This window comes from Electrophorus electricus, chromosome 23 (assembly GCF_013358815.1).
Source record: "Electrophorus electricus isolate fEleEle1 chromosome 23, fEleEle1.pri, whole genome shotgun sequence".
Taxonomy (NCBI): Eukaryota; Metazoa; Chordata; class Actinopteri; order Gymnotiformes; family Gymnotidae; genus Electrophorus; species Electrophorus electricus.
In genome coordinates this window covers 11,896,583-11,922,312 of record NC_049557.1, presented here as the reverse complement: position 1 = coordinate 11,922,312, position 25,730 = coordinate 11,896,583, and the positions used below count along the sequence as shown (strand labels likewise).

At 48.8% G+C, this 25,730-nt stretch overlaps 1 protein-coding gene across 2 annotated transcripts; it reads left to right on the top strand.

Moving 5' to 3' along the window:
* On the top strand, positions 1-25,720 carry rfx2 (regulatory factor X, 2 (influences HLA class II expression)). 2 transcript variants are annotated; one of them, XM_035522154.1, is made up of 18 exons: positions 1-142; positions 11,227-11,337; positions 11,967-12,050; positions 12,579-12,661; positions 13,265-13,523; positions 14,896-14,970; positions 16,049-16,230; positions 17,364-17,483; positions 17,767-17,888; positions 18,040-18,158; positions 19,638-19,750; positions 20,016-20,167; positions 20,606-20,703; positions 20,845-20,994; positions 21,935-22,143; positions 23,195-23,348; positions 23,539-23,581; positions 23,680-25,720. In XM_035522154.1, exons 2-18 carry the CDS (start codon positions 11,233-11,235, stop codon positions 23,799-23,801), a joined length of 2,190 nt encoding a protein of 729 aa, XP_035378047.1. In that variant the 5' UTR covers positions 1-142; positions 11,227-11,232; the 3' UTR covers positions 23,802-25,720. The 2 variants fall into 2 exon arrangements, with proteins under 2 accessions (XP_035378047.1, XP_035378046.1); XM_035522153.1 differs by lacking the exon at positions 14,896-14,970 and having other exon boundaries at positions 60-142.
* Positions 25,721-25,730: the final 10 nt, after the last annotated feature.

Genomic DNA, 25,730 nt, shown 5'->3' with positions numbered 1-25,730 from the left:
CAACAGTTGCCTCGAGACCTCTGAGCGCCATAGTGACTGTAGCCGTGGAGACAGTTACTTACCAACGGGAGCGACACTCAGCAGCAGCAGCAGCAGCAGCAGACGAAGTAGAGGGAGGCAGCATAGCAGAGCGAAGCGCAAGGTGAGAATGTTTGAGTAATTCAGGTCCCGGTGTCGTGGACCAGTGTGTTTCGCCAGTTTGTGCTGTGGGACCAGTGTGTTTCGCCAGTTTGTGCTGTGGGACCAGTGTGTTTCGCCAGTTTGTGCTGTTATAACGTCCTGTATCCTCTGAAGTAAGTTACTGTCGCGCGCTTAGCGAGCTAGCTTAGCGGCTCAACTTGGCTCGAAGTGTCCTGTCAGTTTAACGGTATCTGACGGTCACCACAGAAACACCCGCGTCCTGCGTGTGTGTGTGTGTGTCCATGTGTGTCGGCTACATGTTCGCACTCGCCGGTCTGGATGAGCTGGAAACTTCGCCATGCGGCACGGAGACACACCACGGCTAACGTGCTAGCATGCGAGCTAACGTGCGTTAGCCAGTCAGCTAAACTTGGGATAGTTTTCAGTAACGCTAGCTAAAATAAGCTAGGTAGCTGTACTAACCGGGAAGATGCGTTTAACAGCCAGCTGGCGTTACAGCCCGACTAAAACTATACCAGTGTCTTTAGTAGGCCGAAGGTTCAGTCAGGTAACGGTAATGTTCAGCCTGGTAACGGTAGTTAGGGTTGGGTTAGGTGGTCTAAGCCACACACGAGAATCCCAACCCCGCCGTGTCGTTAGCTAGGCTTGGTTTAGTTGGCTGCCTGGTACGCTGCTCTGAGCTCACTTTAGCTCTGATTCACACTAAATTCACTTCGTAGTGATACCAGTACGATATCGCAGTAATCGATAGGGGCTGAGGAAAAGGACTTCCACAGCCTGGACGAAGGCAACAGGTTGTTATTAAGCCAAAGTTATCTGAGGAAAAGCGTTGCGAAAAAAGCTATAAAAACTAAACTCTTTAACCAGTGCTATAACTTAAGTTTGGCTGTCTAAATGCGTGGGATTTTCAGTAGCTAAAGAACTGTGTGTCAGATGTTTGTGGCTACTGCCAGTCTGATTGGCGATGGGAAAACGGAGCAAAGCGCTGGGAAGTCTCGCTGAAACATACCTCGGTCGCTCCCGGCGAGACCAGGTTTTGGTTTTACTTTCAGTAAACGTTTTGGGATAATGTTTTATCCTCGAAAAAGTTACACGCAAACGTTGACATTTTCTGGAATCAGTTAAAAGGCTGCAAATAAGACCTCGACCGCATGTTAAGTTTATACATTTCAGCAGATAATTGAATTGCAAAACTATGTAACTTAGAGAAGGTCTCGATGTGTAGTGTTATAATTATTATTATTATTATTATTATTAATAAAAATAATACTGAGAGTTTATAATGCTAATGTTCAGAGAGGATTGGTGAATTGAATTTAAAAAAAAGATTCTATTTGCAAATATACCAAATGCTCTGCATCTCTCGCTGTACTTAATTTGACTTTCTCTTTCTTCTTGTGGTTTCCCTTCTTTCTTTAAAACTCATGGTTAAGTGTAATAGTCCATTACACCGGGCATACATGGTACATAAGTAACTCCTGGCTCTGCATGTGTGGCATTACAGCGGCAAGTGTTGCCCGCGGTTCTTCTTCACCGATAAGCGTAGGTGATTTTGAGCAGTGATGCCAGTGTAAATTAAATTACGCATTATGCATCGTCTTCACATCTGTCAACCCCGTGGGAGCCATTTGTGGTCTTGACAACAGCTCGACTCCTCTCGCCCAATCTCGTCATTCTTCCTCGGCGGGTTGCTGCCGTGTCTCCTTGGCGATGCTACACCGGTGCTTAATGAACGCTCTGCGTGACAATGGCACGCGGGCCAGGTGTCTCCTCGCGCTCCCCTCTGTCGGACCATTGATCCGGCCGTGTCTCTGAAAGCCACGCTGATAATGAGCGTAATTAGCGCACACGGAGAGAGGGCGAGGTTGACGCAATATGTCACCTGGCACGGTCGGCTTCCTCCGCTCGGTCGCTGATCGCGTTAGGGTGGTCGTGATGACGACGCTCTACCTGTCGGAGCGATTCCCGGGACGTGGAGACGCCCGTGCGACTCCCGGAAGCCGCTGTTTGGGGTGGGAGAAGGACGCGCCACTTTCAGACTGGCGATTTGTGAATTAATGGAGTATAAACGTGCCTCTAACAATCATTACAATGTGACAGCAGTCCCCAAAGACGCGGGATCCGCTGTCTCAATGTCTCGGTAATGAAATATGTTGTCGCAGGTGCGTTTCCAGGCAGGATTCATCTTCCTTGTTGAGAACTGAATGATTCATGTAATTGGGGTTAATTATTGATGAGGCCAGACACCTGCTTCCTGGCTAACGTAATGTCCAGTTAGGGCCGTGGAACTTGGCTTGCTCTGATGGCAGAGTTTGTGTTCTTTATACTGTGCACTTCTCTCAGCTGCAGCCTTAATCTACTGTCCCAAGTTCCAGTTTAGTTTCAGTTTGTAGAATGAATTAGACCTTTTTAAAACTAAACCTTGGCCTCCAGTTGTACGCTCAGATCCCTGAGCGTGTTATCACTGTGTCATGATGTGGTGAGAGCTGTCTCAGATCTCCACGCGAGCCGGCACCAGACAATGCGCTTGTACAGATAATTACAGGCTGGTAATTGTTGAAATATCTGAAGAAGGGATTTAGCGTAAAGCTGTGGGCAAATTCAAAACCATTTGCTCTCTTGTTTTGACAAAGTCCTCCAATCGGCCCGAGGCTGAATCAGGCCTTTAATTCTCTCTCTCTCTCTCTCTCTCTCTCTCTCCATAAAGAAAATAAAGGAATCGGAATGGAACGGCGCGCCAGTGGAGCGAAGCGGAGCAGCTGGTGTGTTTACATGGCAACTCGATACACAAATAGGGGCTGGGGAAGGGGAAGACAGGCCAGGCCTAGAGCAGCAGCCGCATCGTTCAGACTGTGCAGCTTTTATAATGCCTTTGCTGTTGTGTGGTTGGTTGTTCATCTCTGATCATGATGATGGACTTGTGGCGGCAGGCCAGAGGTTAAAGGTGAAGGTGGGATTGCGTAGGTGATGGGGGTGTGTGTGGGAGCCCTGGGCTGGTTTCAGTGCTCTCCAGGACACCTTGCTTACCCCCCAGCCAATGATCAGTAAGAACGAAGAACTTATTTCCAAGCATGAAAGGATGGCATTTGGGGCGCGAGAGGAGGTGTTTGGCCTACACACGCATGCAGCGGCATGTGCCTGACGGAGAGAGGAAGCCACTGGTCATGTTCCTTCAAACAGCAGTTTGAATGGCGGCTAAGTGGTGTGGTGGTGACCCCAGCTCCTGCTCCTGCCCCTGCTTCACTTCATAGTTACCCTGGGACACCACACACCCGTTAGGCATCCCTGCTTTGTGATTGTTGTAATGCATCGACGGTAACTCTATGCCAGGGTTTATAATGGCCCAGCTATGGTGGATTGGAGCTCTCCAGCAGACAGCTGCAGTGTATTCCCATAGGGGGGGCGTGTGTGTGGTTGCGCCTGCATACTCTAATACTGAATATAGCAAATGAAGCAGCAGGCCAGCCGGAGCAGATACTCTGCCCCTCCTTAGCTGCCCCTGTTGTATAAGAAGTTGTTGCCCCGACAGCCCCGTCACTGTCTACACACTGCCAAAATGTTTTTACTTCATCCAGATAAGGATTAAGATCCTCTTACAGCACCGGAGTGGGAGAGAAGTTTACAGGTTACTGATCAGATTTCATTGTCAGATTATTTTGATATTGAGGGATAATCTGTGCCTCAGGAATCCTGCCAGCAGCTTGGAGTTGAAGGCTTGCCTCTCTTGGCTCCAGGATATTCTGGAGGGGTGTGTGTGTCAGAGAGCAGGTCTGCTTCCACGTGTTCTGTAGATCTCAGCCTCCTGAGAGCTGTGATGGGGTGGGCTTGTGAAGTGTTTGTTTTGGTGAGACTGTGGAAACGGCCGGCCCAGGAACGCTGTCCTCCACAATGCTGGCGGGCCGGCAGCAAGAGAGGAGTGCAGGCGCAGCTGCGCCAGGCTGCATTTAATGTGGTGATTTTATGGTTTTACTTGATGCTCTTAATTTAGCAAATAGCTGCAGCTTTATGAGCTGTTCGGTACGGTGTTGGTTCCTCTCGTGAGGCACAGAGACGATCAACAGTGAGACAGCCGGCTCTGAACACGCTTGTGCAACAGGTGAAAACTTGTCTGGAAATGAGCTGTTTTTCAGATGCAGGCTCACCCTGGGCTTAATCCCGCCCACCCCTCACGCAGCCATTCCTCATCAGAGCATTCTTTACATTCCACCTGGTTTGTATCATGGCTACAAAACTGCTAATTAAATTTCCTGCCACAAAACAGCACGCTGGGCCCTCGGATTTGCATCACAATGGCCTCCTTTCTGTCTCGCCTTCCTCTCCCTCTCTCTCTGGACATGGACAGTAGAAGGATGGCTGTGCACCCCCTCACCCTTCCTGATACTTCTGCTCTGACATATCTCTAAACTGTCTTATTTATTTATTTATTTATTTATTTAGATCACTTGCATTTTCTAATGGACCAAAGTTTTAAAAAACAAACAGTGGTTTGAAGAATGAGTTTCAGCTTTGCTTTGATATCATGCTTTAACGATATAAAGTGTACAGGTGGATGCTGGCTTCTTTCTCCTCTCAGTCCCAAACTCCCAGAAGGCCCCATCCATAATGCTTATGAGTTTGGGCAGCGTGAAGAATATTGTTAGCTCATTATCTTGCAGGCCTGGGTCATTGGTTCACCCCAGACTCCTGCGTTAAGTGCCTGGTCTAATGCAGAGCGCTCTTCTTCTCTCATACCCACATCCTGTGCCTTTTCTCTCCTGTGTGTGTGTGTGTGTGTGTGTGTGTGTGTGTGTGTGTGTGTGTGTGTGTGTGTGTGTGTGTGTGTGTGTGTGTGTGTGTGTGTGTGTGTGTGTGTGTGTGTGTGTGTGTGTGTGTGTGTGTGTGTTTCTGCTGTAGCCTGTGAATGGCTATTCAGGGCTGTTGGTGTGTCTGAATAGCTGGGGAAGGGTTGTGTGGGCTTGGGGGGATGCGAACCCTGGGCGACTCCACAACTGCCCGCCGTTGTACGGGGAGCACGTCAAACGGTCCTACTGGTCCTAGCGTGGGGCCAAGGCTACCGGCACAGCCTGGCCCAAAACCTGACAGCCAGCTCCTTCGACACTACGTCTTTCCTTGTGTGTTAAACGCTTATGGTCTCCAAGCGGTTCAAAGTTGTCCTACAGCACTGATTGAATGCAGTCATCTCCTCTTCTAACGCATTGGGTCCCTGTGGTCTGTGTACGCTTGTCGGGCTTCAGATATGCGCCTTGTATTGGAACCTCACCACTGATGTAAACGCCCTCAGTGTCCAGACACACAGCATTATTTCTGCACAGCACTTCCCACTGGTCCCTAACAACTTGCTAGGAACAGGAAGTCATTTTGCTTTAGGTTGGGAAGTGCCACACACTTCAAAGCCTGATGTCATCTGGACCCTTCAGCTGGGTTTCTGTCTTTATACTTACACAGTCATCGTTATTTGTAAATATTTTTGTGAAGTACTAAAACTGCATAGTGCGTCCACAGTGCTATGTTCAGGTGTGTGTGTGTTGCTCGTGGCCTTAGCACGGTGAGATTCTGATCACCCTGAGTCTGGTGCTCAGAACCCCCAGGTAATGGTAGAGAATCTAGATGATTATGAGACCTCATCTGCCAGATCATCTGTCAGATTTCATTTCTCTGGATTATGTAACGCCTGTCTTATTGCTTGTGGAAGTGATTACATTTTTATTGATTTGCTTGAAGCCAGTTGATTGTGGGAGGCGAGATGAACTCAGTGTTGTTGCTTGGACGTGTCTAGGCACTCTGCGTTTGGCAGGGGGAGGGATGGGCAGCGGAACGTTGGCAGTGAGGAGACCTAAACGCCAAACACTGGCACAGGGCAGTCTGCATATCAGTAGGAGTTACACTCCCCAAGACTGACTCACAGAAAATATGACTGCAACCCCTCCCTGTCGTCCCCCCCCCCCCCCCCCCCCCCCCCCCCCCAAGGGGCTTTTTGGTTGAACGTAGCCCATCTGAGAGAACTGTGTCTAAGAGGTTACGGCCACTGGTGAGGGAGCGTCAGGAATGGGAGAGAGAGCTTTTCCCTAGAGAGCACACGTAATACCGAGACCACGCAACGTGGCGGAGCGTGTTAGGAGGCTCCCGTCTATGCTGTGGAGCCTTTGTCAGATCTGGGTCTCATTGGTGACCAAAGCAAAACGGTCAAGATGGTGTACATGGCAACAGGCTGCTACAGTGTGAAGCAATGTTTTCTGTCCTCACTTAGTAGTTTTACTGGTTACAGTTTTTGAGGTTTTAATGACCACAGAATGCAGTAAAGTTACTTTTACTTTTGCTTTAAAAAAATTTTGGTTTTTTTTTGTTCATGTGGATCAGCAGTTGGTTGTTTTGTTTTTTTTTTCCCATTTTCCAAAAAGTTAATCCGTAGTCTTCCGATCAGATGTTTTCTTTGATCCCCGAGATGTTCTGCTGAAGCAGGTGAAGCCTGCCAAGATCAGCAGTGTTTGTAGAAACTCTCTCCATGTCAGGACGGTAGTCCTGCACAGGATGAACTGAGCAGGAAGTGCAGGACTGGCTTGACTCACATTGGTGCCCTCCTTCCTCTCCCTCTGCCTTCCCTGTGTTGCTCCGTTGCCATGGGCAACAAGGTAGCAGAACAACAGAAACCTGGAGATCCTCCGTTTTCTCATCACTTTCCCCGGGGGGGTGAAGAGAAAGGAAAAGAACAGCCCTGAAAGGAACTCGTCCCCACCGAGACGCCCACATGTATGAGTTTAACTTGAGGACTCTGGGTTTCTTGCCAGCCTCACGTTGTGCTTTAAAGGATTTTAAAACCGTTTCCTCTCCAGGTACTCCACAACAGGCCCCTGGGCAGGGGGTGGGGGTGGGGTAGAAATCTGGAAAGGTGGTGGGGGTGCAAGTGTATGTTTGGGGTGGGGGGGTGATCTGTGGGAGTGGAGAGTTGTAAGTGTGAGCAAACTGTCTCCATGGTAACGGCAGGCTCTGGAGCTGGTAGTGACGGATGGGCTGAGGTAGTGACAGCGGCCAGAGAGCACGAGCGTGTTGGGGGGGGGCATAGAGTTGGAACATGCCTCCATCTTCCACAACTTCTCTCCTCTCCTCTCCCACCATCTGCAGACCCCTGAAAGGCTGTCATTGCATTAGGCATGAATTAATGAGACAGACCGAAGAACAGCCTCCGTTCTGGAAGTCCTGTCTTAATTTGCTTTTATCATTACTATGGTGTGCTTCTGTTTGTGTGCTCGCACGCATGTGTGTTTACGGTACTACTGGAGTCTAAATGTCTAATATAGACTACTCAGTAAAGACAGCCCTGAGAGATTAGCTCACTGTTCTGTCTTAATGGGCTTCTAGAGACACACACACTCGGCAAGAGAATACAGGCTTTGAGCTCTTCATTAGGATACTTTTCTTTGCAAATAGTTAACATGGTTGGTGATGGAGATAACGTGTGTGTGTGTGTGTGTGTGTGTGTGTGTGTGTGTGTGTGTGTGTCTGTGCAGTGTCACAGCATCTGGTTGGACAAAGATGTCCTGTGTAAACAGTCCTTACAGGGCAACAAGTGTCTGCTTTATTGTGCAGTTGTTTGAAGTTTCCGGTGGGCTTGTAAAGGCAATTGGTTCCATTTCCAAGGTGCAAATCGGTCTTTCCTGTCTGGGTTTTGGTGCGGGAAAAGGCCTGGTTTGTGGAGTGCTTTGTTGTTCTTGGCCTGGAGGTGTAAGGCAAGCCCTCTTCCTCTGTTTTTTTTTTTTTTTTTTTTTTTTTTCTCCTCCCCCTTTTCAGCTTTTCTGATTACTTTTACATTCCCTGTCAGTTTAGCCACAGCAATCTGAAAGTTCCTGAGAGTCAATCTAACTGTTTTTGTAAATGTTACAGTTACTGTAAATAACCCGTTTGTAGATTTTTCTCTAACAGCAGCTGACCTCCTCTGCCTGCCCGGCAGGCTGAAATAAATCGGTTACATATTTATTGTTCTACGTTTCTGGTTAATGTGAGAGAGAAGGATCGGTTGGGGGATGGCATTGTTTAGTTTGGGAAGTATTCTGTTCGTTGCATAGCAACAGGCTCCTGGAAACGGGAGTGGACGGTGTTGCCATTAGCAACAGTTGTTGCTCTGCAAACAATGTGGGCCAGTGCAAACAAGAGCCAGGACTGAGCTCCTGCTTCTAATTGAACATCTGCAAGTGTTTTTCTCCTGATTGAGTGCTGTGTAAGTTGGATCTGCCAGTGATGGGCATGCACACTCTCCCCAAGTTCACACACACTAAAGGCCATTACTTTTATCTCTTGTTTTTTCTGGGTTTTTTTGTGTGTGTAATTTAATGCTGGGATACTTTCAGAGCAGCTCAGTAAGCAGACTGTTTTTGCCCTGTCCCCCAGACACCGTCGTGTGACGGCAGCAGGGGTAACTGTGCACCAGCACAGTTTTGGTTACTGGCTGGGCCGAGCCATACCCGTGAGCTGCGGGGAGCCTGTGAACTTGTCTGTACTGTAATAAACCCTGCTCCATTCACCAGGGCCCTCCCCTCCCACTGCCCACGGCAGCTGCTGGGGACGTCTGTGTGCCTTTTAACCTGCTCTGGGCGTGGAGTCGGGCAGGCTGGCCCCGGCACCCAACCCAGCACCCTTCAACTGCTCACTCCAGCTTCATTAAAGTTCCGCTTTGGAGCCTCTATAGGACAATGAACCAGTCTGAAGGGGGCCGATTTACCCTCTTAGCACCTGAAGGCACGCAGCCAAAGAGAATGCCCTCTCCTCTCCCCTCCTTCCTCTGCTCTCTTGAATACTAAGTCCAGACAGAGAGCATGGAAGCAGGGTTGGTCCATGCTGTATAAGTCATTCAGAAGGTCCCACAGGAAAGGTGGTGGCAGTGTCACCGCTGAAGTGTTGGGAGACCAGAAGTCCCATTCCCAGTCAGGCTCGGCCAGAGTGGGCCTCTCTCTGAATATGGGAGTCCTCCTCCCACCTGTGCGCACGTTCCTCTTGCCTTCTCTCCGACACGTCTGTTAGGCCGGGCTCAGAACGTGCGGGCAGAGGAGCCGTCAGCACGGGGGGCCCTGCGGGCAAAACGCGGTGGCTGCTCTGACTGAGCTCAGACAGACACACGGAGGTCGACTCCAGTCAGGGCGGGAGAGGCTCGCAGAGGCAGGTGAGGAGGAGCACTGAGTCATAGGCGAGCATTAGTAACCGCAGCTTTCACCAGCAGCTCCGTGGTGCAAGACTTCTTGGGATGGAGTTCAGACGTGGCCATGTGCGCTCAGGGTGTGACCCCCCCAGCTCCTCTGGTCAGCACGTTGGTGGGAGTTCCTCCTGCGTGGTTTGGTTTCGGAGCACTTACGGAATCCTCCTGCATGGTTTATTTGCTTACACTTTGGTGTTTTGTGCCTGTAGCTTCATACCTAATATTTATTTTATTTATTTTATTTTTTTTTAAAGGTATGAGTTTGTTGTTCATCGGCAGGGACAACTGCAGCATTCTTTTTTTTTTTTTTTTACATTTTCTATGGCCTTTACAAATGTGTTTGAATTTAAAGATAACAGATAATCCTTAAGCACTAGAACTTGCATGGGGGAAAACGTGTATCATCTTTGTCCCTGTCAGTCAAAAACACAAACTTTTGGGAGCAGTTTGTTAGCAGATCTCTTTTGTACGGAGTTTAATCAAGCCTATAACGCACATTGCTCATTGTCATTCTATTTTAAGCATGAATTGCAAAACAAGCTGTCAGTCAAAAGGTGTCTCTCCCCCTCAAGTCACTGTGCTCCGTCAGACCGCAGCCCCTGGTCCTCCCTGACTAGAGATCAGTCCCTGCTGGGCTTAGCAGTCAGACAAGCTTGGGAATCTGCCCGAGTGCTGATCTGAGACCTGTTGCGTGTGGCTGGGCTTATGGTGGATAAGGAATAGAAGATCCCTGTTCATATCGAATGATGAGAGGCTTTGTTTGAATCCTCTGAGACATGTTGTCTCTCTGTAATCCTCTCTGTCTGTCTGTCTGTGTCTCTCTCTCTCTCATTCCCTCTTATTCTTTCTCTCCAGTTGTACCCTTTTCTGTTCCTCTCTCTCTCTCTCTCTCTCCCTGGGAGAATGATGAAGTTCTAGTGTGAGCTTTAAAAAGAATAGAATGGGGGGCGGAGGAGGGGGCCAGAGTTGGGGTTGGTCGCCATGGTTGCCTCACCATAGCAACCAACAAACGTTTACAAAGCATTGAGGAATTTCCTCATATCAGCTGGATTATTGGTGCCCCTAGAGACGGACTCTCATTCGAAACAAACGCTGGAGCTCATCAGAACCCTGGAGAGAAGTGTGTGCGTGCGTGTGTGTGTGTGTGTGTGTGCGCGCGCACGCGTATGCGTGTGTTGTGTGGATTTTTATTTAAAGGGTTTGGGGAGGTGATGTGCACCCCCCTCCAATTCTTTCCAAAAATCCCCCCCTTCAGGAGGCTTGCCATTTAATAATACTGTTTGTATCGTCTCTTCCTTCTTTTACTCTCGCACACGCACGTGCGTACAGTGTACCACCTTCTTGCACATGTGCATCCATGCATACCTCTTTTTAGTGTGGTGCCCCTTCACACACGTCATTTTCCTGAACCAACTCAACTCTTACCCTCTCCCCTGATTGAGCAGTAGTTCTGGGCTCAGACGGTCTGTACCCAGTCCTGCTCCAGCATCATACCCAGCTGTGATTGGACTGTTAATGTGTCTTTTGTCCGCACAGTCATAATACGGTTGAAGGGGTGATTGCCTTCTGGGGTTAGTCCACCACCGACATGCTGCTGGCCTTGGCTGACTCTCCTCTCTGTTCACTCTGCCCCACTTCTCTCTCTTCACTCCTCTCTGTTCACTCTCTTCACTCCTCTCTGTTCACTCCTCTCCACTCCTCTCCTCTCTGTTCACTCTCCCGTCTCTCTCACTGGGTGAGTCTACTCTCAATAGCCTCTTTGTAGGCTCTCCTGGCACAGACATGCTCCCTCCTTCAGCAGACTCCCTCTGCTCTCTGGCAGGCCTGCAGTCACACTGGGGGGCCGCTTCTCACAAACTGTGTGTGTGTGTGTGTGTGTGTGTGTACGCGCGCGTGTGTAGAGCATCATGCAGAATTCTGAGGGAGGGTCAGAGGCGACTTCTACCGTGGCACTGACGACGTCGACATCAGCCCAGGCACCTGTTGTACAGCCTGTCCCTGCATCACAACAGGTACACACCCATACGCACACAACCCAGGTGCCCACTGTGCAGGCTGGCTCTGCCCGTGGCTGTAATCCAGGTGTTCAGCTGTGAATAAGAATTCAAATATTTTTTGCCTCATGAATCATGTTGTTAAAGTGAAACAAACCCACACAAGCATCCACGTATAATAACACATATAATAACACTGACCTCATTGTTGGGGTCTTTCTGGCTTATTCTCCTGGCAGGCCAGGTAGTGTGGGCAGAGGCCCTGGGGCCCTGCACCAGTCACTCACACTCACTGCCTTTGTCCCTGTGCCTCTGTAACTGACACTTAACGTGTGCTGGCATGATCCCTTCCACACTGGAGTCTTCCTCACCCACCACTCCACACCGCTACCCTTATCAGGTGCTGGGAGTGGAGCAGAACCAGAGCCCGGGCAGTCCAGAGTGGTTCTGGGCGGTTGGATCCAGTCGGGGCTGAGGTTCTGACTGCTCCAACTCAGAAGTGCCACCCACTCCTGGCACAGCCTCTTGGGGCACTACCAGCCCCTTCAACCATTTGATACTCTTATCAGGAAGACACTCGGACTTTGTATCTGTTATCAAAGCATAAGAAGCACTGATATTTTTGTGTGTGTGTGTGTGTCTTGCAGCGAGTGTTGGTTCAGGCCACAGGCTCTTCCCAGAAGGGAGGACAGGTACAGCAGCTGTCTAGAGTGCATCAGGTCCCTCCACAGGTAAACACGCACACATGCACACCTCCCAGGACACGCTTTGTAATCTCACACACGTCTTTCACATCCTGCAGAGTTGCGGCACCATTCTCCTCCATCCTCTCTCTCTCTCTCTCTCTCTCTCTCTCTCTCTCTCTCCTTCTCCCTTCCTCTCTCTCTTTATCTCTGTGTCTTCGGACACGTCTCCTAAACGGGCACCAGAGAGACAGGGTGACCAAACGCTCACATGCTCGGCTCTCTTTTTATTTTTTGTGACTCTGCCCCTCACGGGGTTGTTCTGCTCACCACTGCTGCTTCTATCCACACGGTCCCACGCCATCGTCTCCACTCCAGACCTGTCACGCTCATCCCCTCCACTCCAGACCTGTCCACGCTCATCCCCTCCACTCCAGACCTGTGGCCCTGCCACACGCGTGGCTTTATCTTTAACTCTTTCAGTGCTGTAGCTGCTTTTGTTGTTTTAAGCCTTGACAATGCATTGATTTGTGCTAAAGCTCTGTTTCTATTTTTGCTGTGCATGTGTGTGAGCAGCAGGTGCAGCAGGTCCAGCACATCTACCCGTCCCAGGTGCAGTATGTTGAGGGAGGAGAGCCTGTCTACTCCAATGGCACCATGTAAGTTTTCACACTTCAGCCCTGTAGCAGATTCCTCCTACCTGATGCACATATCTGACCAGGTGCAAATGTTCAGAATCTGACTCCTCCTGCGCTATTGATCAAACACAGTTCTAGTTAGGTTTAAGCTGCCACAAAAAGACAGCAGATTTGAAGGATTCCAGGCTCATACATCTGTTGTTCTGATCTCTGGCCCTGCGACATGCACCCTTTCATTAAATGCTATAATGTGTGTTTGTTCTGTACTGCAGTAACACACATCATAAGCCAGACATGTTTAAATGTTCAGGCAATAAATCAGAATATCATTGAGAATCTTGAAGGCTCTGGACTTTTTGGTTGCCTTTGGTAATGTAGCTACCTGGACACTTCTGGATTAAACACGTTTATATGGTGCTTAAACCTACAATTTAATTTAATCCATGTTTAGAGAAAGTTGTTTTGTTGTCTTTTGACAATTATGACAATCTTGAAACATCAGGAACTGAACGTGCTGATCCCTCGCTGCTTTCTCTTTGTTCTTCTTCCTTTGTTCCTCTTTCTTCTGCTTTCTCTCTGTCTTTGTTTTTCTGCCCCTTTCTATATTGCTTTTACCCCCCTCAGTCGAGCTGCATACTCCTATAACCCGGATGTCCAGCTGTACGGGCAGGGCAGTGCCAGCACCTACTTTGACTCCCCAGGGGCGCAGGTCACCACGGTGGTCTCCTCGTCCAGTGGGGTGCCACCCCACAGCATGGTGGGCATCACCATGGATGTGGGCAGCAGCCAGATCATCTCCAGCAGTGGTGCATATCTCATCCACGGAGGCATGGAGGGGGGTCGTCCCCACACCTCCCAGTCCTTCCGTTCCTCTTCAGCGATGGTACGAGCACTATGATTCTACTGCTGAAGTGGGGTGGGTGGGTGGACGGATGAGGGGGTGTGCAAGGTGGACATCAGTCATAAGTGTTTTGTCATGTTGCAATAACCTTTACATCAACTCTACATCTTATGTTTTTTTTTTTTAACTAACTAACTTATTTATTTATTTATTTGAATCTAAACTTCTTGGCACATGTTACGATTTTGAAGGAATTCTGCTCCAGTAATCCAGATGTTCGGCTCTGTGTTCTCCAGGGACTAAGCCTTCGGTGTGCAGGTTGGGGCAGGGAGAGATGGAGAGAATGAGTCTGGGGCGTGGGGGCAGGGGCGGGGCTGTGACTGGTCAGTCAGGAAGCCGGTGCAGTCTGAGCCGTCTCTCCCTCAGTAGTTGCGCTGCACTTTGTTTTGGCGTTTCTCACCCGAACGCCCTTGCGAGAGAAAGTGGCCCCCAGCTCTTAAGTGCCGGGCCCCGGGCCGACTCCACAGGGCCTGGAAGGATGCCGGCGTTTTTGTTGTTGTGGTTGTCTTTAACCTTCCTTCCTTTTGCTGGCTCTTTCCCTCTTTCTTCTTTTAAGTTTTGCCACTCTTCTGCACGGCTCTCACCAAGCCCCTCTCGTTCTGCGCATGAAAGGGCCACTGAGCAGCTACTGAAGGACAATCCCCCCCCACCTCTCCATGTTCAGCAGCCCAAAAGAAAGTCATTTAGAAAGCTTTGTTCCTCATATGCGGCCTGAGGAAGCAACTTTTTTTTTTTTTTTTTTTTTTTTTTTTTTTTTTTTTTTTTGTTTAAACTTCATTATTTTATTCAAGTTATTTTGTTTTCAAAAAAGTTTAATGAAAGCAGGCGGGGCTAAACATCTGCGTCACTGAAGACGTGGCTACTTGAATCATCTAATGAGCAAAGCTGGAAGGTTGTGAGACATCATGGCTGGAGAGTGCGTACTGAATGTGGAGCCTGTTGGCGTTGGCGCCGGCACACATTGCGGAGTACGAGAGAGGGATTTGCGCTGGCTTCTGTTCTAGTGTGACTCAGGGGAGAGAGTGTGTTGGAGTTAGTATGCATTACATAGTGTGACGGGGAGAGGGGACCCAGATCTGCAGCCTAACACCCCACCCCACCCCCCTCCATATTTGCATGTGTTTTGTTCACTGGTAACGAGTTTGGCTGCAAGCACACTGACTGTCAGTCATGGAAGTGCCTTGATCTGGCTACAGCTAACAGTCTTATTGCTTCTGTTGTTGTTGTTTTGGTTTTTTTTGCTTTTTTTATTATCTCCATTGCCCCCCTTCTTTTTCCCTCTCTCTCCCTCCCTCCCCTCCCTCCCTCCCTCCTGGTTCGATGTTCTGCATGCACTTCCTCTCTCTCCCTGTAGCTTGAAATGGCGATTGAAAACCTACAAAAGTCTGAAGGGATTGCCTCCCACAAGAGCAGCCTGCTCAACAGCCATGTAAGTCTCCCGCGAAAAACTTTTTCAAAAGCAGTGAGCACACGGGAAGGCGTGGCCACTGTGGACATGCGCTCTGTGCGCCGCGCCTTGCCAGCCCCTCGCTCCGCTTCCCCCTCCCCCCTCCTTCCGGTTCTTACTGTTGGCGTGTGCGTCTCTGGTGGTGGAGTAAAGTGTCCGCTGTAGAAGATCTTTGGCCGGTCTGCATGCTTGTATCTAGAGGCCATCCATGTTGCCTGAAGCTGCATGGGGGTGGGTGTGTGTGTGTGTTGTGTGTTGGTTTCTAGTTGTGGTTTGTGTGTGTGTGTGTGTGTGTGTTGTGTCGGTGTTTTGTGTGTGTGTGTGTGTGTGTGTGACAACAGCACCATTAACTACTTATTCAAACATACACATTGCTATGTTCACACACTTGCCAAACCAAATGGTCACTCATTAACAAACCCACCCGACTCTGTCCCTACCCAGGGACGGGATCCCTTGGTTTGGGATGGTGTAATTTCCCCCGCCGCGTTAGCACACTGCAGTCAGCGTACAAAGGGCTTGGTGTTGGGTGACTGGGAGAGTGGAGCAGGGTTCTGACGGCAGGGGAAACTACACTGTCCCAAACCGTGGGGTCTCGTCCCAGGGTAGGGACGGAGTAGGGTGGGTCCTGTCCAGGGAGGCGGTCTTGAACCAGGCATGCCACTGCCCATGATGCCCTGGGCCCAGGCCTCTGGTGAAGTGCCTGTTCTTTGTCAAAGTGTCTTGGAATGTGTCCAGCACCATAAACGTGTGCAGGCACTGATGGGTCGACCTGACCCACCGTTCTGCCGCGGTTACAAACATTACAGATGTGTGTATCTTTTTGGAATACCGCTGAGTAATTATGCTGTCGGACTCGCTGGCCTGTTGTGTAGAAACTCACCTCCATGGCTAAACCAATCAGCTAAACTCTGTTTTTCTGTCTCCTCTCTGTATGTTTTTTTTTTGTTTTTTTTCTTCAATATTATCTTACATGATCCAACCAATCTTACATGATTTTTTTGATCAACCACTAAGATGGAGTTAAATTCCACTGAATATTTTGTGTGTGTGTGTGTAGCTACAGTGGCTGTTGGATAACTACGAGACGGCCGAGGGGGTGAGTCTGGCCCGCTGCTCCCTGTACCACCACTACTTGCGCCACTGTCAGGAACAGAAGCTGGACCCTGTCAACGCAGCCTCCTTCGGCAAGCTCATCCGCTCCGTGTTTATGGGCCTGCGCACACGCCGTCTCGGAACCAGGTCTCTCTCGCGCTCTCTCTCTCTCTCTCTCTCTCTCTCACGTGCACACACACATACACGCACATAAAAACACATGTTCAGAGGGGTTGAGGTCAGGGCTCTGTGCAGGCCACAGGTGTTCCTCCACACCAAACTCCTCAACCGTGTCTTTATGGACCTGACTTTGTGTACAGTGACACAGTCCTGCTGGAACAGGGACGGGTCTTTCCCCAAAGCAGATCACTGTCTACAATGTCCTTGTGTGCTGTAGCATTAACATTATGCTTCACTGGAATGAAGGGCCCAAACGCTGAAGATCAGTCCCACACCAGTATCCCTCCTCTACCATTACTGTAACCTCGGCGCTGTGCTATGGGAGGTCACAGACTCGACCTCTAACCTGCTGATCCTTCATGCTTCATGTCAGAATAATCTCACCTACATCTGACCACGGCAGGTCCAGCAGGGGTCATCCTAGGATAGTGCCACATTTGAAGTCCCTGAGCTCTTCAGTATGACCAGGCTACTGCCAGCGTCAGTCTGTGGAGGTCACACAGCTTGCTGCTAGATTTCATACACCTGTTTTGTAATGAGTGTTTCTGCAGCCTTGGTGGAATCTTCACTACAAGGCTTCCAGAGAACCGAGACCTTTCAGACAGACATCCGTCTAAAGTTCTTCTGATGCTGTAAGGGGTGGGACTGGTTTTTATTAGAGAAGCAGAAAAGTTAGTATTGTTCTGAGAGTATGGATCAGGTCTTTCTCTGAGGTTCCTAACTTTTGTTGCTGCCATAGCAACAAGTGACGATGCAAACACATACTAGACATGAGAAATCCTTAATTCTGACAGTCTGAAGGTTTAACAAAACAATCAACAAACTGCCTCCTGGTTTCTCCAGTGTAAAGTTGATTACATCTCCTGCAGTAATGCATGAGGAGGATGATTTACCTGATGAAGGCATCATCTGTGACTTCCATAGGAAACCCACATTTGGGAAAATATTCCCACATTTACATACGTGCTTGTGTTTTACATGTCATGTATAAACATGCTTACACTTGTATTCGTAGTATTATTTTTTTGCACGTGTGTGTGTGTGTGTGTGTGTGTGTGTGTGTGTGTGTGTGTGTGTGTGTGTGTGTGTGTGTCTCTCAGGGGCAACTCTAAGTACCACTACTATGGCATCCGACTGAAGCCTGACTCACCTCTGAACCGGCTGCAGGACGACTTTCAGTACATGGCAATGAGACAACAGCCTGTTCACCAGAAACAGAGGTGTGTGTGTGTGTGTGTGGCGGGAGAAGGGGGAGTGTTTCTTCTGTGCCAAAGCTTTGATCCTTTTTACTTTTTTGCTGTTCATTTAATTCCTAAATAAGCCACAGCCTGGCAGAGAGACTGCATAAGCCTAGACTACCCAGCAATAAACAGCATTAACCCCTCTGACTCCTCTCTGGAACCTACGCTGTGTGTGTGTGTGTGTGTGTGTGTGTGTGTGTGTGTGTGTGTGTGTGTGGTGAGTACCTGCCCTAGCCAACCTCTTGTGTTCCCTGCTGACCAGGTTCAAGCCACTGCACAAGGTGGATGGGATGGGGAACAGCATCTCCAGCGGCTCTCACCATGCCAGCAGCACGCCTGAGCAGAGCGTGGCTGCCCAGAGCCAACACCACCAGCAGTACATAGGTAACAAACACACTAATACTCAACGCCACCAAACGCATGGTCACAATAACTGATAGTCTAACAGTGTATACAGCCTTAATACCACTGTTTTGATAGCTACCTGCAGTGTGTGTGTGTGTGTGTGTGTGTGTGTGTGTGTGTGTGTGCGCAGATGTGTCCCACGCGCTGCCTCCCTTCCCCTCTCTTGATCTGGGCTCTTGCCCGCTGCCCGAGTGCATCACCCTGAACGACGTGAAGAAGCTTCAGGGCATCTACAGGGACCACTGTGAGGTACTGCCCCCCCCCTACCCCGTTTCTCTCTCTCAGCGCTCCTCTGATGGTCACCCCCACCAATCAGCTCACACCTTTTGTTCCAAAGCTCCTTTTATCCTTCCCTCAGTGCCTTTCCAGTCATGCCAATTAACCTTTCAGCCAGCAGGACACACGCGCTCTCTCTCTCTCACACACACACACACACACACACACACACACACACACACACACACACACACACACACACACACACACACACACACGCGTGCGTGTGGACCACTCTTCCTCTTTGTCTGTGATTTTTCTCTTGTCAATCAAGGAAAGACCTCCCCCCCCTCGTTTGTGTCTTTTTTGAAGGAGAACTTAAGTGACGTTGGTTGTAAAGTAGACGTCTTCATTACAACCTTCTTAAAAGCCAGTTGTGACCTTTATCTGTAGGTTGGGAGGTGTATGCATAAGGTGGATATGGTACATGTAAGCAGATATAAATGTGACTGTGCTCTCTGCTCTTCACATGTCTGTCTGTTCTCTAGCGAATGCTGTAATTTTACCACCATGCTGGCTTATTTTTTTTCCAGTTAAAAACACTTGTTTGTCAAGGCAGGGAAAAAAAAAAAAATTCCCCTTTTTTTTTTTTTTTTTTGGTATCTTGAGTGCAGTGTTTGAGCTGTTGCCGGGGCAACCGTAAACAAGGTTGCCATGGCAACCTGGCAATGAAGCCAAAACATATCGCGTGATTGGTGGAAGCTGCGGTGGGGGGTGTGTGCTATAGGGCTGTGTAACCGGATACAGCAGCAAGTGTCCTGCCACAGGAGATTCTCGGGTGGGTGTGTGTGGGTGTGAGAGCATGCTGTAAAGACCAGGATCTCCCCACATTATCTCGTTCATGTACACGTTATCCTGCGGCAAAACCCTTCTCATGTTCGGCACCCTGAACGCCACAGATCTGATTGGCACTTTCCAGATTATTCTCACTGGTTTCCTAAAATGTCTCTGTACCTAGTGTCTTGTTGGGTTGATGTGTTTTATTCGATAGGAGTGCCTGCTTCTGTAAGCTAAACCAAGCCAGTTATAAAGAGAGAAATGAACTAATTATAGAGGAAATAGAGATGGGAAGTATTACAGCAGATTTAGAAACCAAAGACTCGCGCGCGCGCGCACGCACACACACACACGGACAAATACAAGAGACTGTCCTACACACACATGCAGACAAATACAACTAACTGACCTATACCACTCACTCGCTCAGATGGGTACATAAAAAGTCACTGCTGAAGAGTTTTTCCAGGAATCCCTGAAATAACAACTTTTGAGAGGGATATTAAAATGCTCTCATATTTTTGAGGCAAACAGTGATTTATTGTGCAAAATTTTCCCCCATTCATGCCTGTGGTTTTTAGCACTATAAGGGGCAATAATTTTAGACACACACACACACACACACACACGCGTGCTGTTCACTCTTTCTTTTGCCCTCCTTCTCCTCTTCCTCAGGCCACTCTAGACGTTGTGATGAATCTGCAGTTTCACTTCATAGAGAAGCTGTGGCAGACCTTCTGGTTCTCAACGCTGCCCTCTAGTGACGGCTCCACCACCATCGCCAGCAGGTTCTCTCACACACGTTCCCTTCACTGCAGCTCACACTGCGCGGAGGTTTATTTCATGGTGACGCTGGATGAGAACTGAGACTACAGTACATGGACCAGACCAGTGTGCGTTACAGTTAAAAATAAAATGATATCTAAGCATATGTATATATAATTTTTCCTCCATACTATAGAATGTGATTTACTTTGCGCCAACGGACCTTCCAGAATGTTACATTTCTGTAACTCTGTGCGAGTTGGACTGTCTCCCTCTGCCTCCCCACAGCGACGAGGACATGGAGGGGGTGATCCCCAGGGACAAGCTGATTGCTCTGTGCAAGTTTGAGCCAGTGAAGTGCTGGATGAGGAGCTGTGACCACATCCTCTACCAGGCCCTGGTGGAGATCCTCATTCCGGATGTGCTCCGGCCCGTTCCCAGTCAGTGTTGCCCCACGCCGGATGCTCTCTCCCCACTGCTTCCAACATGCCTGGCAAAACAAACACACACACTCCGTTACTCCACACAAGTCTGCACTAGGACCTCCTTCACTATACTCTCTAACTCTCTTCTTCGTTGGTCTGATGCTGTACTCTATACGTCTTCACATCTGTGGCTTCTGCCTTGTTCTGCTGGCATGCAGTCAGTCCTAGATGCAAACACCTGCTCCACGATCTGTGGTGATTGTGACACTGCCTTTATTCTTATATCACGTTCACTATAATTAGTGATAGGACAGATGTGTGTTTGTTGTATTATTATACTCAGATGCTGCACTGATATGTCTTGTATGTAATTACTATCTGGTAGTGCAGTGTGTGTGTGTGTGTGTGTGTGTGTGTGTGTGCGTGCGCGCGCGCGCGCTTGCTCTCCTGTAGGTACTCTCACCCAGGCTATTAGAAACTTTGCCAAGAGTCTGGAGGGCTGGCTGACCTCAGCCATGAGCAGCTTCCCCCAGGAGATTGTGCGGACCAAGGTGCCCCCTCTGCTTCCCAAAATTAACTAACTGTTCAGCACGCAGTGAGTGTTTGTTTGTTTATTCAGACCCTGACTGTGTGTGTGTGTGTGTGTGTGTGTGTGTGCGTGCGTGCGTGCGTGCGTGCACGGGCACACGCAGGCTGCAGTAGTGAGCGCGTTCGCCCAGACTCTGCGCAGGTACACGTCTCTGAATCACCTGGCCCAGGCTGCGCGGGCCGTGCTGCAGAACACCTCCCAGATCAACCAGATGCTCAGTGACCTCAACCGTGTGGACTTCGCCAACGTGCAGGTCTGAACACACTAGTGTTGGTGCCCATTCCTGACTAGCTTAGCACGCCCAAGGAGAACACACTGGTGTTAGCGCCCACACCTGACACACAAGTCTTTGTGTAGGTTTACACTCTCATACACACTATGGGCCTCATGTTAGCTAACGCTCACATGCACAGCTACATCCCAGCACAAAGCACATTTTGTGTGTGCGTGTGTTCCCTAGTTTCAGCTTCTGCTCTGAAGCAACACTTGCGTATTTAGTAGATTGGTAGAGAACTCAGCAAACTGAAGTGGGGTTTTCAAGATGTAAGCTTTAACTGTTTCACATCTGTTTATTTATTTTTTTGGCTACAAAACTGAGAAGTGGTTTAATAACTACTTTAAAAGGCTAGATGTTTAATAATGAAAACAAACAAAAAAAATGTTCAAGTACATTGAACTACAGAAAATGTCTTGCAGTACAAATGACATTTAACCAGTAACACATAAAATGATTGTAGTGTAGTCTGTGAAGGTGGGCCATGAGCCTGTAACCGTGGCCCCCTCCTTTACTCTATGAGGATTAAACTTCTAGCGTGTTCTTTTCACCTTGAGTCACTTAACTTGAACATGTGATGTGTGAAACGTCACTGTAGCAGGCAGATAACGCTACTCAATAAAAACACAATCAAAATAGATTAATCTGACTGAGGAATGGGGAGTTATGAGGGGTGTGTGCATGCTGTACTAGTCCACAGGGGGTTGATTTTTTTGTGTGTGTGTGTATTGCGGACTAGTACAGCACACGCACACATTCATCAGTTGTTTGTTGTGAACCTGCCTTAACAGCTGTGAAACACATTTTCTCCTGAGTCATTTAAAATGAGAATTTTTGGCATGAACTTTGGGGTGTTGAGAGAGTTGGCAACCATGGTGTTGGCACTCACCATCTGCCTGTATGTGTGTGTGGTCTCCAGGAGCAAGCCTCGTGGGTGTGTCAGTGTGACGAGAGCATGGTGCAGCGTCTGGAGCAGGACTTTAAGATAACCCTGCAGCAGCAGAGCTCTCTGGACCAGTGGGCAGCGTGGCTGGACAGCGTGGTCACCCAGGTGCTGAAGGGGCACGAGGGCAGTGCCAGCTTCGCCCGAGCAGCACGCCAGTTCCTCCTCAAGTGGTCCTTCTACAGGTATCCATGGACAGCACCTGAACCAGGGGCACCCCTTAGGTTTACCCCCACAAGCCCCGTCATCACAGGGCGAAAGTGGGGTAGAAAACATCACAACTGCAGTTAGATCTGTGACGGGATTCATTTGGTCTGGGAAACCGTTGCTTTTGGTGTTGTGTGTGAGAAAATCATCTTATGTCTGAATTATCCTACGATAAATCGCGGGACGACCCCTGCTCTTCCACGTCCTGGTGTCCCTGTGTCGTAGGCTGAGCTATATCCTGCATCTCCATGGCGACCATGGCTAATATTTCAGTGTCTGTAACACCAGTGTTTTTCAATCAAATTTGATATTCAGATTTGTAAGCCATTATTCAGAGATCCCCACCCCGACCTCAACATCCAGGTGCGCGCATATGCGCGAGCGCACACACAGATGAAAGGTGCTGTCCAGAAATGTGCTACCGAACATCTCAATAAGACCCTGATAAATGTGTCTGGTTACTGCCGGACGCGCAGGCCGAACCACATCAGACTCTTTCTGGAGTTTTTCGCTTGAAAATGGACAGTTTTTGTAGAGGTAGTTAGGTGCTACCAAAATGATCGGTTTATTTCATTAAATCTGTACGAGTACAAGTTGAGTTTGAGTGTAGTGGTGATGGGTGTGTTTCTGGGTGGAGCAGGGCTCCTCCGTCCATGGCTGGAGACTAGGCTGGTACTGTCCTCCCGACACTCCAGATTCAGCTCCGCATGTCAGTGCCGGTTTTCCTCGGCATACTAGAGCAGGAAAAGCAACGTGTCTTTGGTTTCCCACGCATTTTAAGATGCCTGGAGAGAGACACCAGATTCAACCATCACATGCAAGTTCCACTCTGCCCTCTGGTGGAAAGTGGAGACCAGACTCCACATTGTACAGTGTTTGAGAAGCTAAACTGCCTGTACAAATACAACTTGGAATTCTAACAGTTCACTATTCAATCTTGAAAACCTTTGATGACTGTAATCTAATTGTTATTGCCGATATGGAGGAGGAGGTGGTGGTTTATTGTGACGGGGCCGTTTCCTGGTGCAGCTCCATGGTGATCCGGGACCTGACCCTGCGGAGTGCCGCCAGTTTCGGCTCTTTCCACCTCATCCGCCTGCTCTACGACGAGTACATGTTCTACCTGGTGGAGCACCGTGTCGCCCAGGCGACCGGGGAGACGCCCATCGCTGTCATGGGAGAGGTGCGTGCGAAGCTTGCTTAGACCGGATAACCGCTCCCAACGCATTCATTAGAATATTCTGATAATCTCACCTCTTCCTGTGCGTACTGCCGGATCTCTGTACGGATTCCGATCTAGACATATTCTATGGATCGGGACTGATAATTTGGGATGTGCTGTAATGGGAATGTTTGTCTCTTTGAATTTGCAGTTCAGTGACCTTAGTTTAATGATGCCTTCACTCGTGGAGAAAGGTAGGAGCCACCGTTCCTACTGATGACACCCCCCCCACACCCACACACACCCCTACCTACCCTCTACGGACTTGGCCTTAATGGTTCTCCCCCTTCAGATCAGTTCTCCGACGACATGGGGAGTGAGCTGGGGAGTGATGGCGACGTGTCGCGGGGCCCCTGTGAGCCTGCTGTGAAGAGTGAGCGCATCGAAGTCAACCACTCGCTGCAGGAGATCTGAAATGGCTCCTCTGGGGCTGGTTTTGTGTGTGAAGACGCCATTGTCCTTGCGCTGGGTGGTCTTTTATTCGTGGGTTAACACAAGCGTACAGGTTTCAGAGCTGTACTCTGTTTTAATCTAAGGTTTGCTGTTTCTTCTCAACCCCCTCCTTGGTTTCTTTCCTTCGATCCAAGCCGTGCCTCTGAGCTCAGCACTCTGTGTCTGAGTCTGCGCGTGTCTGTATGTGTTTTGGGTTTTTATTTTTTCAGTCCCTTGTGCCATAGTACCCTCTCAGTGCCTTAGACGGGAGCAGAAGAGCAGAGCTGCTCCTCAGCTGTGCCTGCACTGCAGTATGAATGTAACCCCCCCCCCCCCCCGCCTCTGGCTGAGGTTCTGAAGCAGTCCGGCGGTGTCCGGCCATGCAGCACCTCAAGCCTCTGCCCTCGGGACAGGAACATGAACGTTGCTGTTCTATTCCTTTAAAAACAAAAAAATGTCACAACCCTCCCAGGCCCTATGAGATGTGCTGTCAATACCTCAACTATTTCTAGGCAGAGTTTTTTGTTTGTGTGTGTGTAAGGAGATTAGGCCGGCCTTGTGACACTGGTTCTCAGCCGCTTGTTTGGTGTACGTACGGTTTCCTGGTTCTGGGTACTGATTTATTGGCAGAAAGCAAAATGGAGTGTGAAGTTCTTTACTGTGTTCACTGTAAAGTAAGTTGAGTCCTGAGTCCAGCTCATGTGACCGACGGGCAAGGAATGGCGTATCTGAGTGGCTCTGCTTCTGGGTGTTGGTTCGAGATGTTCTGAAGTTTCTCTGCAGTTTAGTTAGTTTTCAAAGGGAAGGAGGATCTGTTCCTATGACGAAAGTGACAGCAGTGCTGTTTTAACCCCAGGAAGTGAGCCTGTCCTCACGCTGATCAAATGTACTTACCCCGAGGTGAATTTTTTTTACTCCGCGCAGATATTCTTTGTATATTTAACATTTTAGAACTTTTACATGCATTTTAAATAGATCTTCCAGATAATAGGAAAGAGACTTAAAACAGGAAACTATTATAAATGAATGTGTAGTACCACCTCTCGAGATTCTTTTGTAGGACATGAAGGTGTGTTCTGTGGGAAGTTCAGGCTATAAACGTGCTTAAGGAATCTCATTAAATGCTAGCAGCACCTCTCAAAATATGCACGCATTGTTCTCAGTCGCCTTGGTGCTGTATTTCCAAAATTAAATCTTTTTATTGTCACCCATAGGTGTGGTATCCAAGTACCCAACTTACTGTTTATTTAGTATTTCATAAAACCTATGGGGCTTGATTTCATTTATAATCAAATTGTCTAAATATTTTTGATGGATTTCCAGTGTCTTATTTGTGTCCTGTCCCGTGTAAAGCTAAGGTTTTGGAGCGCAGTGCTGTCTGCTAGCTGTCTGCCACTGACTGCCCCAGTCAGCCAGGTTCTGCTCAAACACCCCCATGCCCCCGGTGCTGAATCTGCGTTTCCATGGCGACGCAGGTTTTTCTAAGCCCTGTCCCCGCAGGGCCGGGGGTTGCTGCCCTCTGTGGCTTGCCTCCCTCCGCTGTTGGCTACAGAAGGTCCAGACTCTGGTTCCTCGTGCTGCCCCAGTACTCTGCTGTAGTGCACTGGGGGGAAAAGTATTTTACTTTGTGTAACTTGTTAGAGGTTGTTTTTGGTTTTTTTGTAACACTGTTTTAGATCTTCTGGCTATGGAGTATTTTTATGGGAATAGATTTGATTCTTCTCAACTATATTGATACCTTATTTTTGTGTTTTGTTTTTTTTTGTTTTTTTTTCCCAGAAAACAACTGTTCTGGCCTCTTCCTTACAGAGGCTGAGATCAGACGATAGTCTGTAACAAAATCGCTTAATTTGATTGTATTTTGTACTGGTTAAAACGTGTAATAAATTGGTGTAAACCACGCACTGTTCA

Excerpts from the sequence above, each read along its gene's own strand:
- rfx2 (XM_035522154.1), top strand. The coding sequence starts at position 11,233 with ATGCAGAATTCTGAGGGAGGGTCAGAGGCGACTTCTACCGTGGCACTG. Across the intron at positions 12,662-13,264 it reads GTCTACTCCAATGGCACCAT|TCGAGCTGCATACTCCTATA; the intron begins GTAAGTTTTCAC and ends TACCCCCCTCAG. Across the intron at positions 17,484-17,766 it reads CCTGTTCACCAGAAACAGAG|GTTCAAGCCACTGCACAAGG; the intron begins GTGTGTGTGTGT and ends CCTGCTGACCAG.